At 35.7% G+C, this 13,867-nt stretch overlaps 1 protein-coding gene across 1 annotated transcript in view; it reads right to left on the bottom strand.

Annotated features, from left to right (window-relative positions):
- Nucleotides 1–13,867, bottom strand: part of LOC111043343 (glutamyl aminopeptidase) — a 51,068-nt gene that overhangs the window by 26,590 nt on the left and 10,611 nt on the right. Inside the window, 4 exon segments of the mRNA XM_039419621.1 lie at nucleotides 1,815–1,973; nucleotides 6,180–6,314; nucleotides 8,672–8,769; nucleotides 12,418–12,588. Coding sequence (XP_039275555.1) covers nucleotides 1,815–1,973; nucleotides 6,180–6,314; nucleotides 8,672–8,769; nucleotides 12,418–12,588 — 563 coding nt within the window.

The raw sequence follows: 13,867 nt of genomic DNA on the forward strand, positions 1-13,867 counted from the left end.
TTTAATTTTAATTATGAAAATATATTATTGAATGATGAAGATAAATATTTTCAATTTTTCATCGTGAATTTTATATATTTGAGATATAATCTATAATTATCAACAAGAATGAACTATTAATATTATATCAGATATATGAAATGAGAACATTCTTTATTTGGCGGAGTTAGGACTAGCCCTCTTTACCACTCAACCTTGACATTCCAAAATACAGGAATGATTAAATACAGGCGATTATATTGGAATGACTTGGAATCACGGCTATAAACTTAAGCACGGAGCACACTGGAGACCGTCCGTCTTTTGCCTATCACCAAAACCCAAATCGCGTAAAAATGGAGATAGAGAAATTGTGATTTCAGATTCGGATTCAGCGCCCTCAAATTAATGAAATGTCTCGCGAGTACTTGAAAATAGGCAAGTTTTTTCTCGATTGTATGAAGCGCCATTTAACCCTTTTTTTATTTCTTGATTCTCATGATACTCTCAGAATTTGATGTTGATATTATGATGTACTATCATGATATATTAATATGTACTATATTGTTGATATCTATCTACAAAATTTTAATCCATTTACATTGACTGTGTCTCGAGATATGGCATGTAAACAAAGCTGCGATTAGCAGTAATATTTTTATCTGTCATTAAATACTTAGAATAACAAATAAGAATCTGAATAACTTGAATCAAGATAAATAGAGTATATTCACAAAATTGTAACCCTTTTTTTCACACCAGTATCAGAAGAAGAAGTAATTAGGACAGTTCCGAGTCTGAGTTGTATATTTTATAAAAGGAAATGTTTTTTGGTTTTTGTTAATTAGTAGGCCTACAAGACGAACCATTCCTCAACGCAGGCCTAGCCTTATGAGGAGTGTAGACTACTTAATATTTTGGTTTTTCTTTGTTTCAAAAAATTGTAAAATGAAGTGAATAAAGAAGATGAATGAAGAAGATATTATGATTTTATTGAACCTCATGTGGAAAACACTTGTTCCAAACTAATGAGTTTATTATTTTTATTTTAAGAACACTATCCCGAATGGAATAAAAACAAATACAAATAAATTTAAAGTTGGAAAATATTTTATAGATGGTGGCTACTAATTTCTTTTTGATTTTTTTCTATATTTTTCTCGTCATATTGTATAAATAACTTATCTACTGTACTTCTTTAATCTACGTTTTGTATTGTAAAACAAGATTTATTTTAGTTCATAAGGAACTAGACTAACCCGAATGAAGGCAGTGGTCGGGGTGGAGAGTCATGTCCGGTACGCGGCGGCGCGGCGCGGCGCGTCTGCAGTGTGCTCCGTGCTTCAACTGACAAGGCGGCGCGGCGCGGCGCGGCGCGTCTCCAGTGTGCTACGAGCTCTTGGCGGCGGATAATGAAATGTGGCAACTATGCTCTCATATCAGTTGTACTGACTTTAAAACGTGAATCCCACTATAGTGAGATCAGACTTTCCAGTTCGATAAAAAATTTAATAATTATGAATGAATAATTTGAAGAAGTAATTATTCATTAGATACATGATCCAAATAAAATAATATTATCTTACTTATTAGCACGCTTATTGTGAACTTTCTACTTGCATATGGGTTCAAGGGGTTCTTAATTTAAATTAAGGGGGTTTACTGATTTATAAAAAAAATATCGTTCAATGATGTTCGTTCAAACGTTCAAAATTAATGCTGTAATGCGAAACTGTTTACTGTAGAATATTATGGTGCAAGGAAAATCAAATCGAGTACTGTCATGGAATCCAAATACAGAATAATGTAAGTAAAATGTAATAAAGGTCGCTTACTTTACTTATATCCATGTCCGTTGTATACTGAGCAATTGAATTCCACAGATCCTGGGTTTCAGCATTTTTGAAACTAAACTGTCGCAAATAATCTGACACGCCTCGTCGGAAATTATCTGCACCAACTATATCTTCCAGCATACGAATTACTGAAGCTCCCTGAAATCGATAATACAAATTTAATAATTGAATAAAAACACAAATATGTTGTTAAATTCTACACTGTTGTTTTATTTAGTACACGACCAAGGTTTCGTGACCACACCGGTCACATTTTCAAGTTGACTGGTCGTGTACTAAATAAAACAACAGTGTAGAATTTGACAACATATTTGTGTTTTTATTCAATTATGGAACGGTTCTACAATATTGACAATGACTCAGTCGAATTTTTACAAATTTGATAGTTAAAAATATTATGAAAAATAATTCATATAAAACGAATAATTATACAAAATGATATAAGTATCATTATTATTCAAATAGTATAGTTTTTTCATCAAGAGAAGAGTCAACACACTACCTCCGTAAACAAAGCCGTAGTGCATTCGTGCACACGAATGCACTACGGCTTTGTTTACGGAGGTAGTGGTCAAGAACGGCATAATGTTTGCAGTCGTGTGCGTATAACAATGATGAGTCATATCCACTGTTAACCCGGGAGGGGTCGCGCCTAGTCTTTTGCAGCCAGTCATAACTGATCAAGGTCATTTCTTTGCACTCAAGAAAAGTATGCATCCCACCTCCTAAGTACCTTCAAATGGACTCTCCCACTAGACAGTGATGCAGTTGGCGCCTTATTTTCGTTGTCCCAGTCACTGTCACACACGCTTTTCAACAAGTACTGGTCGAATACACCCAGCGCGACTTTTCATGTTATCTGTATACGGGTCGAATCCACCCAGTGCGACCTGTCGCGTTTTTCCGCATATGGGACGAATCCACCCAGTGCGACTCCTTGTGTGTGCTACTTTTACTTCTCAAACATGAATGAAATGGAAGAGGAACGAGTTTTGAGACTTTTAGAGAGTGTTAAAAAGAGGAAAGACGTGAGTGAACAAGAAAGACTGGAAAATCCAACAATAAAATCTCAAATTTTATCGTACTCTGTCACATATTACTGCACCTGGTCTAATCCACCCAGCGCGACCCCTCATGTGATTTTCACTTGCGCGACCTCATCATCATCATCATCTTACGTACAAGGATTAGGTTAATGCCTGTTCCGACTTACAAACAGCTTATTAATATCTATATTTCAATTACAAAATTACGCTATAATATAAACAAGTAGTGTATTTATTGCCATCTCTTCCGTGGCCTACCAATAGATCTTTTCCCTGCCGGTTTATAATTCAATATCTGTAGTGGAAGCCTTTCTGCCGGCATTCTTTCCACATGGTCTTTCCACTGCTTCCGGTATTGTGTGACTTTTTCCAACAAGCTGTAAATTCCTAGCTCTGCTCGGATATCATCGTTTCTGATGTGGTCCCTTCTATCGCAGCCCTTGGTTCTCCAGAGGAATCGCATCTCCGCCGCCTGCACTCTACTCTCTAGGGGTTTAGTTGTAACCCACGACTCACTTCCGTAGAGGAGGACTGGAGCAGCCATTATTCTATAAAATTTCATTATAGTTTCTCTCCGTGCTTGCTTCCCCAAGGTTCTGCTAATATTGCCACATACCACTTGAAATTTTCCAATCTTTTTCTCGATATCCAAATCTTCACTATAACTGATGTCACATCCTAAATATGTATATTTCGACACTTGTTCTAGAACTTTGTTGTCAATCACAATTTTTGACCGGGTTGGATGTTTACCTGTGAAAGCCATAATTTTTGTCTTGCCTATTGATATTTTAAAATAGTACTCTTTACAAATTTCGTTAAGAACATAAACTGATTTTTGGAGGTCATTTTTACTGTCTTGAATAATCCACAAGTCATCAGCAAACAATAATGCATTCAGGTACTCGTCATTAGTTAGTTTAATTCCTATAGCTACTCTACATTTCCATTTTCTGAAAATGTGGTCCACATAAATATTGAATAGAGTGGGTGATAAGCTGCACCCTTGTCTAACTCCTTGATTTATAATCATTTCGTCTAGTCGATCCTTACCTGTATTGATTACGATTTGCGTTTTATTGTAGAGCGATTTAATCACATTCACCAGGTGTAGAGGGTATCCTCTCTCTTTAAGAATGTCCCACAAACGGCATCGATTCACTCTGTCAAACGCTTTTTCAAAATCGATGAAAGCCATGTGCGTTTCAAGATTGAACTCTCTTCTCTTCTCTATTATTCTTTTTACTGAAAAAATGTTGTCTGAGCAAGAACGTCCTTTTCTGAAGCCACTTTGCTCTTCATTTAAAATGGCTTCTGCAATAATTTTTACTCTACCATTTATTATTTTAGAATAGATTTTGTACCCAACATTTAGTAAACTGAATAATCACAGCGCGACCTCTCTAGGGTTAATTATTGCTGGACTCGTAAATACCAGTTCAAAATGCTTTGATTCACACGAATAACATGCTGTGATTATTCAGTTCAGATCATGACAAATAAAGCTCCGCACACACTCATCGATTTTTGTTCGTACGATTTTGCCGTCCTTATAAATTCTATTATATTAAACAGATGATTTCAAACAGATGATGTTGTCAAGTTCCGTTTAATCTGATAGAATTCATAATGACGGCAAAAAATCGAACGTCCCAAAATAGATGTGTATGTAACTAGCTTAATACTACAATCAATGTAATATTATATTATAATAAATTTACCTAGAATATATTTCACCTGCATTCTAGGTAAATTGATTATAATGCTCACATTGAGACGAATTGTGAGACTGTAATCGGCCCAAGATCCACTCTCACACGCGCATGTCTCTTTCAATATTCTCTCAGCTTCCAAAACTGACAATAAGGCTTAAAACAGATTAAAAATATTCGTACGGGTTTTTGTTCAAGAGAATTCAATACTTCACGGGAAACCTTCCCCCCCCCGTTATGATATAGGTTGCAGATGTGGTTTGTTAAGTTGATCCCTAGTTTTTCGGTGCGGGGGCGGGCAGAAGTTGAGGAAACCAACTGCGCACACCTCACTGCTCTATTCCTAATTATCAAATTAGGCTGGTTGATTAATGTTCCTAAGCACAGTAGAATATTGATAGAATATTGAGTAACTCGGTCTAGGGATCAACTCGTGAGACTATGACTATTTATGAATAAATGAATGAATAATTGCTTTTATTTTTACATTATTTCCAAGATAATATTGTACAAGAAGATATTTACAGTTATAAAAGATCTGGTGTGGCGCACTCACACAACTTTCCTTGCCGTTATGAAAATTGATCACCTGACGCTAGTGTTCATGCGCATCTCAAGTCTACTTATAAACAAAGATCTGAGCCAGCTGATGACAGGACAATAACGCTGGAGACATACGAGGTCTGCTATCTCTTCATAGTGAATCATTTAATAGAATCAACAGTTTCTAACAGTTTTGCAATTGAAATAATAAAATTTTCTCGAATTTCAAGCTTATTTTCAATTTTAGGTGAAAATGTTACTGGACATTAATTGTAGAGTGAAACATTGCGAACAGAGCGAACATTGAATGTGAAAAAGGAGCTCAAAATGCATAAAAATTTAATTTTTTTCAGATTTTCAAAAACAAAGTTGACGTAATTTTTGCTATATTGAAGAGGAGACTTGCATATTTTTCTCAAATTTTTCTGACCAGTAGTTTTTGTAGGGTATTTGTACCATCTGCCTCAAAATAGTGACTTTTGAAGCCCTATTGTTAGCTAACAGAAGCTGATAAAAATATTTCAATTGCATAGATTATGTCCTAAGAACCTGTCCAATAGATTAGAAAAAGAAAAAAAAATTGAATGCACAACCTTAACAGGGCGTAGTCGCAGTGCACGTTTAAATTAAATTTCGAAAAACTAGAAATAAGGAGAGAATAGTATAAAAGTTTAGCTATTTTGAATTATTTAGAAACGTTTCATTGAATTATAGAAATGAGAAAATAAAGATTATTTTGCTGCGACTATTTACTGCGAATACGCTTACTACCTCCGTAAACAATGCCATAGTGCATGACAGGTGGTTGAAGGCAACGTCAGTTACACTAAAAACACTAGCTGATATAGATCAGCTGAAATAAACAAATTTTTATTGGTGTAGGAGCCCTACCTCTGTTGACGTCACCAGAATGCACTATGGTTTTGGAAAGACAATTTCCCGACTCCAGCTTCAAGTCCAGAGCTTAGCTAAATCCCGAGCTCGGAAACCGGCCCTAAAACAATATTTTTCTCGCAAATAATGACAAAATTGAGTTCACTGACCTTATTATAAGAAATCAAGTCGAATATTTCGGTGATTTGGTCGGGATGAGCGACATGCTGCACGATTGGATGAGAGCTGACCACAGAGTCCCTATGGAGCACTGGATGCAGTGTGTCCGACAGAAACAGAGTATCCTGCAAACAACGATAAAAACAGTTTCAAAATTAATCCAACCTAGAGAGGTTGGTTTCTCAGTCGTTCAATAAACAACGCTATAGCTATTGATTCAATAATTTTATGTATTCAATACATTTTTATTGGTTTCTTAAACATATTTATAGAACTTTTTGTGTAGTTGAGAAGTTGATATTGTGGTAATTATTCATATTGAATGAAAAAAGACTAAGAAATTGTCAAAAAACCACTGATTTATTGATAATTAGAAAGACCGGTTTCGGTTATTACACCATTGTCAATCTCTGATAAACTAAAACTAAATACAAGAGCAGCAGAATTTATATTAGTAGGCGAGTACTGCTATTGGTCGAGGGCATGAACGCCTGCCATTGGCCTAGCTAGACAGTCTCCTCCCCCTCAACGGTGTGACAAAATGGCGGCTTAAGCAACAGAATCGCCATGATAATAAAATTTACTATTATCATATATATAATATTTATAGATCTATAAATAATATTTATAATAATCTATAATATTTATAGAATCCATAGCTATGGAACGATTTATCACCGGTTCAATGAATCTGGCAACATTGCATGATCCCAAACTGGTCACTTTCGTAAACAACCAAAAACCAAACAACCAACGTAAACAAACATCTTGCTTGTTTATTCCATGCTGCTTGTTGTTCCCGGGCTGACAAATAATTTTCGTATGTTAGCGCTTATCGAATTTTCATCTAGCTATTTACCCTGTTGTCAGTAATTGCAGTAGTGGAAGTCTTCGGGGTGATTTCCAGCATTTAATTGGGATTTTCGTTTAATAATAACTTTCCTTTCACCTTTAAAACCTAATTTGACAGAACCTTTCAGGTTATGTTCATACACTAGAAAAATTAAAACAGTTGTGAGGCACCCCCGACAGAATGCCTCCTGCATGGTTGGCTCTCAGCTCAGCCCACACAAGGTGGGCATATCTGGCGTAAATGCATTTTGCCGTCCCTTATGGATAACAACTTCAAATAATAAAAATCTGGTGTGGGGAACTCACACAACTTTCCTTGCTCATTGAACTGTTAGCCCCATTCTTAAAGGAGAATAATTTAGGGGAATAACATAATGACGATTGGCAGCAACATATTTGAAACTACGATCAGACTACTGTATATGTGTATATATAATTGTTTTCAGAGTAATTTTTCCTTTGTGTAAATTGTGAAATTCGATGAGATTTTTAAAAAGTCGTTAAAACAGCTGTTCTACAGATGAAATATCTCGACTATGTGTTCTTTTTATGAACTGCTCTACCTACCTACCTCATGCACGAGAAGGAGGTTACAAAGTCCATTTCTCAAGGATGGGGTGGACCCCCCATTAGTTTCTCAGAAAGGAGACTCATGCCAGTTAATAGAGCTGATAAATAACTATACAGGGTATGAATTTAAAAAAAATTGGTCGAGTCATTTTTGAGAAAATTGTGAAAAACATGGTTTTTTAGTAATTATCCGCCATTTTTCTCAAAAATATTACGGAGCTCCTGCAATTTTCCCAGACATGAGACTCATCTTTATAAAAGTGTTTTCATAACCTCATTTGGACTATTTCTATCTAAATTAGGGAGAGGAACAGATTTGGGTTTATCCTGTTGATTCTCTCCCAATCATTAATTTTATGTTGTGATTAAGGACTGTAATAAATGTAATGTAAATAAATGTAATGTAAATAAATGTAATGTAAATAAATGTAATGTAATGTAAATGTCAGTCGATAGGGCTTATGGATAGCTATCCATGGTATAAATTTGAAGAAAATTGTTATAGCCGTTTTCGTTTCGAGAAAACCGTGAAAAACATGTTTTTTTAGTGATTATCCGCCATTTTTCTCAAGAATATTACGGAGCTCCTGCAATTTTCCCAGAAATGAGACTCATGTCAGTCGATAGGGCTTATGAATAGCTATCCATGGTATGAATTTGAAGAAAATCGTTAGAGCCGTTTTCGAGAAAACCGTCAAAAACATGGTTTTTTAGTAATTATCCGCCATTTTTTCCGCCATCTTGAATTGAATTTTATTGAATTTCTTATTGTCGGATCCTCATGGTATAAGGACCTTAAGTTTAAAATTTCAAGTCAATCGGTTAATTAGGAATGGAGTTATCGTGTTCACAGACATACACACACACAGACCAACACCCAAAAATCATGTTTTTGGACTCAGGGGACCTTGAAACATATAGAAAACTTGAAATTAGAGTACCTTATTAGGAAAGCAAAACTTTCCTTACCTATGGTAATAGGGCAAGGAAAGTAAAAACATATAACTTAATGATAAATAAACTTAAATAATAAAAGTAAAAAAATTAGATTAGTGCTCACCACATCCCAGTCGGGATGAGAATGGTTGACGCCCTTGAACTCGATGTAGGAAGCAAAGCCCTCATTCAGCCATAGATCATCCCACCATTTCATCGTTGCTGTAACCATACAATTAAATACATTCATTATTTAATCAATTCTGTTTATGTGCATTGGATTGTTCAGTTGGGAAACTATATTTTTGAGGGAGTAGCTGAGTTTAAATATCTGGGCTCGGCTATTAATAACAAAAACGATGTGAGTAGTGAAATCGCTAATAGAATAATGAGTGCAAATAGAACTTACTTCCGTTACAAGCACATCTTCTGCTCAAGACTGGTCTCCCGTAGCATTAAACTGGAACTTTATAGAACTCTTATCCTGCCTATTTATTTATTTGGTTAGCACAAACAATACAATGATCGGAAATAAACTTCTTCCCAAACTTCTTCAATTTTCCTACTTTAGTTTCAAATTGTCCAAATATTATACATAGGTTATAGAATAGAATAGAATAGAATCTCTTGCAGGAGATTAGTTTTATTGTATTTATTTTCTCTTTTTGAAAGATTAACTGTCATGATGGCCTCAAGACGTCACAATAATTAATTGGATATCACTTTATCATATAATATGTAGTATTCTTAAGTTTTGTTTTTTTTCAAGCTTTTGCGATTTTTGTAAATTACTGTAATACTTTCTTTATACATTATAAAATTTGAATTGTATATAAAGTACTTGAAGCAGAATAAGTGAACTGCAACTCACTGCCAACACACAAGGTTTCTTATGTTGGCAGTGCCAAATATTACATTGATAATATTGCTGTACTCAAGTTAAAATCAATGTCTATTTGTATTGTATACTCTTGTGATTAATATTGTACAAATATGTATTTGTAATTTTGGCAATAAATTCAATTCAATTCAATTCAATAGAATAGAATAGAATGACTGCCTTTATTTTATACCTGGGAGGGCGAAGTTAGGGCGCAGTCGGCCCTCTCTTACACTTAACCCTCCAATACAATACTAAATTGTAATTTAACAAGCAATACTCAGTAAAATAAAATAAAACAAAACTATATTTTAAATGAAAAAGTAAAAAAAAAAAATAATTATAATGATAATAAGTGGAATAGTTGAATAAACTTAAAAGTAGAGCATTCTTAAAATGTAAAATAACAAAGATCTGATGCGAAATAAATACAACATTTATGACGGAATATATGGATAGGATCGACGGATATGGATAGGATGGACGGATAGGATCGAAGAAGTAAAAAAGAGCAATATGGCTAAAAACCTTACAAGCAAAATGAGAAAATAAGGAAATTGATAAATACTTCTAGCATGAAATTAATTAATTTTGAGAGAGAAAAAGAGTATTTTTTATATCTGTCTTCAGAGTTTACTTTTAAAGTTGAACTTGATTCTCTTAAAATTACTCTAAAGAAATTAATTTTGAGACTGAATAAATGAATGTATCAAACTATGAAAAATATGAAAGCATGAAAAGAAAGCTCTCTCTCACACACACACACCACACACACAACAACACATGCGCCTGACCAGCTACCGCTGGTCCAACACAGTGGTATAATGCATGAGTCCATACCAACATAGTGATATGATGCACCCCTCGCTAAGCCCAGCCACCCCCACCACCCCTGATCCACCGGAAGACAGCCACGCCGAACCGACGATGACCCTCAATGCGCTTCAATTCAGCCGGCAATGAATTCCACAATCCACAAGCTGTCACAAGAAAGGACTTGTTGAACATGACTGTCCTGTGAGTTGGGACAGCCAGCAGATGGGAACCATGCCGTGTACCACCCCGACCGATATCACTCAAATATTGAAAATCCTCTGCAATATACTTAGGTGTTCCAGTTTTCAATGTCTTATGCAGAAAAATAACAGCATGGAGTGCCCTACAATCATGCAGCCTCATGAGATTAAGTCTGTCAAAGTATTCAGTCACATGGTCGTCACGTCTGAGGTTGAAGATGAAGCGTACACAGTAATTGTGGGCATGCTGCATCCTCTGTAAAAGTTGAACGGTCATATCAAGAGTCACAATGTCACAGTAGTTAAAAATTGGAAAAATCAAAGTCTTGACTAACATAATCCTCGTGGAGAAAGGGATACAGTCAGCAATCTTCTTCAAAGTCATAATGCCCGCAATGACTCTATTGCAAGTCAAGGTCACATGATTTGTCCAGTCCAAAGTCTTGGTCATAATAAGTCCTAAATTTTTAATATCTGAACTGTACTGCAATTGAATGTTGTTGATTGTAATGTATGGTCCATTTGAAAAGTCAAGGGTGTTCAAGAGCCTTGAGTAGCCAACCATAATAAATTACCTTTGACTTTGTCTCATTAACTTTGAGTCCATTACTTGTAGACCATTCAATAACCCTGGCCAAGTCAGCATTGACCTCCTCAACCACAATGCTGAAATCAGTTTTGTTGAAGTGTTTGTAGATTTGTAGGTCGTCTGCATAAAGGTGGGATTTAGAAGTAAGTAAAGTAGTAGTCACGTCATTTATGTAGATGCTGAACAGCAGAGGACCCAAGACCGAACCTTGAGGAACGCCTCTATTTACCTCACGCCAGCCCGAACACGCATCCCCGACCATCACACACTGACATCGACCCTGCAAATAAGACCTTACATGCCACAGTGGAGTTGGAAAAGCCTAAGCTCCTTAGCTTAAACAATAGAGTAGGGTGGAAAATGCTATCAAAAGCCTTGCTAAAATCTATTAGAACTAAAACGGTTAGCTGCCTTTTATCCATAGCCCTGCGGATATCATCAGTCACTCTCAGAAGGGCAGATGTGGTGCTGTGACCGCTTCGGAAACCTGATTGAAAATCACTAATCAAACCAGATCCATGAATATATCCGCTCATCTGAGATGTATGTTATACATATAGGTATACCTATGTATATATTATATATAGGTCCATTTCAATTTCTACACCAAATCACAATCTGAGAAAATAAATTAGAATAAAATAAACAATTTTAAATTTTTTATTGCTACTTACAGAAGCGAAGCATGAACACTAATCATGAATCCTATACTATTAAACGAGCAACTTCTGCTAATATGTTTGGATGTTTAGATGTTTATATGTTTGTATTTCACCGGATCTCGAAAACGGCTCTAACGATTCTCACGAAATTCAGAACATAGTAGGTTTATAATATAAAGATTCGATTGCACTAGGTCTTATCCCTGGGAAAACTCGCTGAAGGACATTAAAAGAATGATTATTATTCATCGTTTGAAAAACAGCTGATAATAATTATTTCGTCGTCTGTTGGTGATGGAAGTGAGTGAGCGAGTTCATGTGTGGTGGACTGTGTCAAAATTATGATTCAGCTGTTGAAATTTTGTAATCATTCAATCAAGTACTTAGTGCAGGTTGCAAAAAAGCCGGGTTATTTTCAATCCTGATTAATTCCAGTAGATCCATCTTTTTGAAATGGTCTTCTCTGATTTGGTTCACGTGAAGTTAATCAGAATTAAAATCTAACCGGCTTTGAGCAACTGGGCCTTTTTGAGGGAAATTTTTGCCTTCTCTTTTGGGAATTAATCTCAATTTACTGTGATTAGATAGAACATTTCTGTATGAATGTTATTATAATTTCTTCTTTCGTAATACATTTTTTATGCTTTTGTACTCCAGAGCGAAGCTCGGTCCCCGATATTTATTTGTAATTACAGAAAATTTTTTGCAAAAAAGTTTGATTACCTAGATTTCCGAACCACATGTGTGCTAGCTCGTGGGTGACAGTCATGGCCACCCTATCCTGATTGAGAGGGGAGCTCACTTCGGGGTTGAAGAATACCGATGTCTCTCTGAACGTGATGAGTCCCCAGTTCTCCATTGCACCCGATACGAAGTCTGGAATAGCTATCAAATCTGTAACAAATACAAAATAATCATGTCTGTGAATATTTCATTGTTTTGATGCGTTCTGTTTGTGTAAATGAGATGGATAAGATAAGATGTCAATTTATTCAACACAGAATATGATGCAACATATGCAAACAATAATTGATTTTCAATGAGGCTTGTTTTGGCATAAAGCTGTAAGCCTCTATATGTTGTTGTAATTTTTCTATTAATGTAAATAAATAAATTGAAACATGAAATACAACAAATAGTTGAACATCGTCATAGAGATTAATTTGAAATAAGCTACAGAAAGAATCCATACAACAATGAAATATGGAAATTGCAAAATAATTGAATGAATATTTGAAATATTGAATGAATATTTTCGAGACGAATTTCATTTCAATATTTGATCTGTCGACTATAAAGGTGCGTACAGATATACGCGCCGCGAACATGAGCAATTCAATTTTAATCAGCTGAATATATCTGTATTTTTACAGAAACGGTAAGATAGATATAAAAAGCTTGGCATCAGCTGATTAAAAGTGAATTGCTCATGTTCGCGGCGCGTAAATCTGTACGCTCCTTCAGACATATTTTGTGTATAGTACCTGCTTTCTCCATATTTATTTCACGTTTTTTATCAATAAATAAACTTTTACTTTGTGAAAATGCTGTGTTGAAGCAAATCTCCAACTCAAAAGGAAACTTGACCAATGTGAACCTTATGTTACTGATAACTTGACTAATGTAAACCCTCGCTTACCGACTTTGGATAGATGATACTTGAGCAATGTAAACTCTCCCTCACTGAGTTTGAGTAGAAGATACTTACCCAATCTAAACCCTCCCTTACCGAGTTAGGGCAGAGGATACTTGACCAATGTAAACCCTCCCTTACCGAGTTTGGGTAGAGGATAGCCTACTTGACCAATGCAAACCCTCGCTTGCCAAGTTTGGATAGAGGATACTTGAGCAATGTAAACTCTCCCTCACTGAGTTTGAGTAGAAGATACTTACCCAATCTAAACCCTCCCTTACCGAGTTAGGGCAGAGGATACTTGACCAATGTAAACCCTCCCTTACCGAGTTTGGGTAGAGGATAGCCTACTTGACCAATGCAACCCTCGCTTGCCAAGTTTGGATAGAGGATACTTGAGCAATGTAAACTCTCCCTCACTGAGTTTGAGTAGAAGATACTTACCCAATCTAAACCCTCCCTTACCGAGTTAGGGCAGAGGATACTTGACCAATGTAAACCCTCCCTTACCGAGTTTGGGTAGAGGATAGCCTACTTGAC

Source organism: Nilaparvata lugens, chromosome 1, assembly GCF_014356525.2.
Source record: "Nilaparvata lugens isolate BPH chromosome 1, ASM1435652v1, whole genome shotgun sequence".
NCBI lineage: Eukaryota > Metazoa > Arthropoda > Insecta > Hemiptera > Delphacidae > Nilaparvata > Nilaparvata lugens.